At 37.7% G+C, this 6,000-nt stretch overlaps 1 protein-coding gene across 3 annotated transcripts in view; it reads right to left on the reverse strand.

Moving 5' to 3' along the window:
- Nucleotides 1-5,049, reverse strand: part of stat1.S (signal transducer and activator of transcription 1 S homeolog) — a 42,254-nt gene extending 37,205 nt beyond the window's left edge. For all 3 annotated transcript variants that reach the window (XM_018239041.2, XM_018239040.2, XM_018239039.2), the window contains exons 1-3: nt 4,900-5,049; nt 1,684-1,812; nt 1,143-1,290 (exon numbers count right to left, since the gene is read on the reverse strand). In XM_018239041.2, coding sequence (XP_018094530.1) covers nt 1,143-1,290; nt 1,684-1,811 — 276 coding nt within the window. In that variant the 5' untranslated portion in view covers nt 1,812; nt 4,900-5,049. The remainder of the gene's footprint in view (nt 1-1,142; nt 1,291-1,683; nt 1,813-4,899) is intronic.
- Between the last annotated feature and the right edge of the window lie 951 nt (nt 5,050-6,000).

Consider the following 6,000-nt stretch of genomic DNA (forward strand, 5'->3'; position numbering starts at 1 on the left):
TCATTCAGGCCCTTTGCCAATTTACTAACAGGTGCAGGTGTAACTTCGCTAGCGAAAGAGACAGACGCTATTGATCATTCGCACTCTATCTCTAGGCGAATTTTCACTCTGGCGAATGGACGTAACTTCGCAAATTCACTAAGATGCAGTTTTTACTGAACGTTACTTCTTTCGCCCAGACTTGCCTTCGCCAGCTCAGACCAAGCGAAGTGCATTGGAGTGCATAGGAATTCCTCATTTCCCAAAAAATGCTGGCGTCTTTTTCTTTTTTCAGATTGGTAGCCTGCAAAAGTCCTTAAAATTTTTTTTTTGGGTAACCAGGTTCCCCCATACATAACATATGAAACACAAACTATACAGTGGCCTCATGTGTAGGGCATTTTAACAACTCTATTTTATTTATTAAGGTTTCCTGGGCTTGTGTAATGTAATGTATTTGCTACAACATATATGTCCATTAACTTTATAATTTCCCGCTGTATGCAAATTAGCCTGAGCGAAGACCTCTAACGAAGTTGTGCTAGGCATAATTGAACGCTTGCTCATCTTCGCTTTGATTGCCGATGTAACACTAGTGAAAAACTCAACTTTGCATTTTAGTAAATAGCGTTGTCTGAGCAACTTTTCGCCTGGCGAAGTGTAGTGATGTATGCAAAGCAGTCGCTGGGGAATTTGCCCCTTAGGCCCCTTAGGCTGGTGCATTGAATTTTTAGGATTTTGTTCTCTTTTAAAAGTAACTGTGATTTATTGCTAAGAAATTCATATTGTCAAAATGCATATACAATAGGGACTTGTGAACCAAATGGTGGACATATAGAATGTCAGCAGACAAGCCCTGTCACAGCTACATGGGGCTGTAATACTGGGAGAGAACAGCACCCTCCTCAATGTCTATGTACACCTGATGAAGGGGAATGCTCCTGAAACATTAGGTTTGGACTTTTGACAAATAAAGCACAGAGGAACACTCCAAGGCAAATGTGCTGGTCCTGTTTATACATAGACCAAAAGGTAGACATCCCTTTCAAAATTCAACTTATGACCAATGACTTGACTGACTTATTAACACATTAATGAATGCATCATATGCAAATAGGTCAGGAAGGATACTAAATGATAAAGCACTATAAAAAGATATATACCTGAAGGTTGCGCTTACTTTTCCTCATGTTGTGCTGCTGTAATAAAAAGTTGTTTTCCACGGAAAATCTGCTATACTGATCATCCAGCTGAGACAGCAGCCCATGAAACAATATTGTGGCTAAGGAGACATTGTTTGCAGCATGTTCCCTATAATATATGAGATTTTTGTTTTATAATATTTATAGTGCTAAAACCTTGTAACACTAACAAAACAAAAGCCTTAGAGGTCTATAATACACATATTAGAAGTATATTTTACAATATTGGGTACTTTATTTTATATATATATATATATATATATATATATATATATATATATATATATATATATATATATATATATATATATATATATACATATTAAAAAGATGCACACAGATAACAAATGCAAGTGCTATGAATCTCATATACAGGTATGGGACCTGTTATCTGGAAACCCTTTATCCAGAAAGCTCAAATCACGGAATGCCTGTCTCCCGTAAACATACCTCATTTTTCTTAGACTATGACTGAAGGTTCCCTGAATGCTGTCACACTTACCAGTCCTGAGCTTCCAACCACTGAGCCAAATACTGCCTTATTTCCATGGGAAAGCTATCATCGTACAATTGGTGAACTTGCTCCAGGAATTTGGTGTCAATTTGCTGCAGGTCGTACCACTGTGCCATCCTGGAAACCCACAAATAAGAAGCATTTATTAAAACTGAGTATACATAAAATATGCCTCTAAATGTATGTACTGAATCTACTCTGAGACCTTTAAAAGTCAATAGTGGTAGTTTTTGCCTGGCATGCTATCACAAGATATTACATTTTTTTTTAGCAAGAAATGTTTTTTAGCAAAATCGCTTACATCACTTATGGTAGTGTCTGGCATCGGGTCAGGTACCCGCGGATTACCCGCAAAGTGGTCAGGTTTCAGGCAAAAAGTCCCTGATTCTTTGGCCGTACGGGAAGTCCACTGGTAACCCAGCTGGGTACCCAACAAAGGTGCGGGCTTAATCCCTCCCACCCACGTTTGTGGTTTTTATTTATTTTGGGGAAGATCCAGCACCGGAGTGACATCACTTCCGGGCAAATGTGATGTCACTTCTGGTTTCAGGTCGGAAGGTTAGTTGGCCTATTGCAGGTCGGGTAGTGGGAACATACAGGTCAAATTGTGGGTTGCAGGTACGGGTTTTAAAAAAATGGAGTCATGCAGGACTCCAACCTATGGTCATTTGCACTGTGCTAAGATAGCATTATATTAGCATTTATTGTTGGCTTCATTATTTCTTTTATCCTTTTGTTTTCAACCCAGGGCAATTTTCCTGGAACAATGCATGTTATGGCGTATATTCTTGAAAAAATTGTGAAGCATCTGTGCAGATTGTTGTAGTTATATCCATGGTTACTATTAAAACCACCTAACTATGAATCTGCGTCCTGGGGATTAGACCATGCATGTGTTTTATATATATATATATATATACAGTATATATATATATACAGTATATATATATATATATATATATATATATGTTTTTTTGGGGTTTTTTTTGTCATTTTGTTGGAATACATTAATACAAGTTTTCTTTTAATACATTCAAAATATACATGGGACAAACATATGGTTCTGTTAATATTACATAAAATCAAGTGCCACAAATGACTTAGAAAAGTCAATGATTATAGCACCAATGCACAAGTCTGAAAAACAATGAAGTCTCAAAAAACAGATTCAGTGTAATATAAACAGTGTAACTATACCATTTTTATAGAACTAATACTGCACTAACAGTGGAGGAGGATGACTTTGTTGGAGAGGATACCAATAGGCAACTTCCCATAACATTAAAATATATGGTGACAACTTCATATAATTGAAAAATGAGGATTCAGTGCTTTAATATAGACCAATACTACCGCTTCCCTCCAATAAAGCCTTTTAGTCCAGCAATGAATACGTGGCAAGAACTGGTCAAACGCAGACAATTACTGCAGGAGTTGCTCTTTTTCAAGTGTTGACACTTGAAAAAGAGCTCCTGCTCGGAACATCTAGAGGGACATTTATCAAGGGTCGAATTTATGTGAGTTTTTTAAAACTCCCACAAACTCCCATGACCTCGAAATTCAACCAATCAAAATTTATTATAAAAATCAAATTTAAGCTCAACCAAAATTGAATCAAATTTGTTTCAAATTTTAAAACTCAACTCCAGGTTTTTTTTTTAAAAGAAACTCAAATGTCAGGACGGCTGCAAACAACTCCAAATTGATCCCTGGAATTCTCCCATTGACTTAAACAGCGATTCAGCAGGTTTTAGGTGGCAAATTCGAGTTCTTAAAGGGCCAGAGTATGATAAATCTCAAAAATCAAATTTGGAACTTTTTGAAAAATTTGAATGACTCCCTAGTCGAATTGACAGCTTTGACCATAAAAATACTAGAAAATTCAAATTTCGAATTCTAATTTTCAATCCAGCCCTTGATAAATCTGCCCCCTAGTGTGTCAATAAAAGCACTTAAACGTTTGCAGTAATTATCTGCATTTGACCAGTTCTTGGCACATATTCATTACTAAAATATATGGTGAACGATTTACCGTCTATTGCAAAATATAAGGATATTATAAGTCAGCCAGGGTGCCATGACCCTATAAAGCATAAAACTGAATGCAGAGACCTGAGCTAAGAGATCTTGAGTTGAGACTGAAAAATAAGAGATAAATATGTCACCAGCCACGCCCGGACTGGCAATCTATGGGTTCTGGCAAATGCCAGAGGAACTGTTTTAAGATGCCATAGAAAGTGACTATTTCGTGGGCTGGTGGGTGGCTGTTTGGGCTTCTGTGTACTTGGAATGCCAGGGCCTATTTTGATTGCCAGTCCAGACCTGTCACCAGCACAGAGTTGGTATTGGAACACATATGGGTTGACCAGTTAATTAAATGTAGAGAAATGCTGCACAGATTTTGCACAGAGTGAATTTTGCAAAGTAGGGTTGCTAGCTAAGCAATGGCTGTGCTCATACAAGAGCAGTGCAGATTTGTAACTGAGGGAATCTGGTCCCTCCCGGTGCAGGCAGCCAAGTGTTGGTAGTTGCTAATATTGCTCCCTGCAAAGACTTGTCTGTAATCAGCTGCCTTGTCTTTCATTGTATCAACAGTCTGAGCCATCAGGACAGAGAATAGAAAGGAACAGACACTGCTTTCAATAGCAATACATTTCCAATAACTTAAAAAAAATCATGTAACATGTGTAAAGAATGTATATTGCAAAGTCGATTGGAATTAAGAGTTCTTTTATCAGGCAAAATAATTTTTTTGGTTTAACACGGGTTGCGGTACACTGGAGCATATAGTCAAATACAGCAATGACACAGGGATACACAGAGGGCAATCATTACAAAATATGAACAGAGGTAAAAGTATGGTGAAAAAGTGCAGAGACAGAGACATGCACAGGCAGCAGAAACTAAGCAGGATAAACATTAGCTGAAGTATAACACAGGTGTATTTAGGAGACTCTATAGTGGAGTATATGGGAGAGGGATGGACACTTGTCCTACAGGCAACAGTGAAGTGATTTACAGTCTATGAGGCCACAGTATCACAAAGTACACAAGAGATATAAGCAGAGTCAGAAGGATACACTCAATTGCAGAAAGGGACACAATAAGTATAAGAGACTACAGGAGTCACAGGGGTGCCAGGCGGGCATGTCTGTCACACAAACCCCAAATGGCAGTAACATTAGGAGCACAGCTTTACTTTACCTGATACTGTCTGAGCAAATCCCTTCCTGAAGGCAGAGTGATGGTTTTAACACTTGGTGTTTGTAGCAGTTGCACCACTCTTCTGCACCCAAACCAAAAGTACCCACACACCGGAGCCTTTAGTTTGTAGTTAGCAAGGAATCCCCGCCCCATATATCGTGCCTTCAGCGAATCAGAAGATTGTGTGCTGGCTGTTCCTTCCAGTTCATAGCCTCCCTCTGCTGTGAGCCGTGCCTACTTTTTATAGCACTACTGTAAAATACGGTGTCCCTCTGCTGCTGTTCTAACAAAGCAGCCTGCTTGTACGTTATCAGCATTTATATGTATTTATGCAACATACCTCCCAACTGTCCCATTTTTAAAGGGACAGTCCCTCTTTTGACAGCTCAACCTGCAGTCCCTCATTTGTACTGGAAAGTCCAGTTTTTCTCAGTCAGAAAAAGAAACAAAGTTTCTAACTTAATTGACTTTTGGCAGAGAGCCCAGAACAGCCGCAACAGAAGATAAGATACATTTGTAACAATTCAAATGTATCTAAATAAGCAAATAAGTAATTGTAACAATATAATATAACAGGTCCCTTGGGAAAAGTTAGACACACAGCTTAAAGGGCAATTCATCTTCATTAGCAAAACTGTAATAACTGAGAAAACAAAACACAGAAATATGATCAAACTTTTATAGCTTGCGGAATTTTATAAAATGAACATGGTAATTAGGGGGGTGGCCACAAAAATGGTCGTGGTTAAAATGTTTCAGCACGCTACACATGGCAACTTTCTTGTCCCTCTTTTTATTTCCAAAATGTTGGGCGGTATGCAATCAATCTTTGTTTTAAAGACCTGCAGAGCATAGAACTTTCTCCCTTCTTATATGTATCTATATATGCCCTTCTGTCTGAGTGTGTATATTAATATATATATATAAATATTTATATATATATATATATATATATATATATATATATATATATATATATATATATATATAAAATACGCAAGAGCCATGAATATCCTGTAAATTATATCCTTACATAATTGCTTAGTGATGTCTTCAGTTATGATCGGAGCTTAGTTATGTCATTTCTGTCACATGACTCAC

This window comes from Xenopus laevis, chromosome 9_10S (assembly GCF_017654675.1).
Source record: "Xenopus laevis strain J_2021 chromosome 9_10S, Xenopus_laevis_v10.1, whole genome shotgun sequence".
NCBI classification, from domain to species: Eukaryota; Metazoa; Chordata; class Amphibia; order Anura; family Pipidae; genus Xenopus; species Xenopus laevis.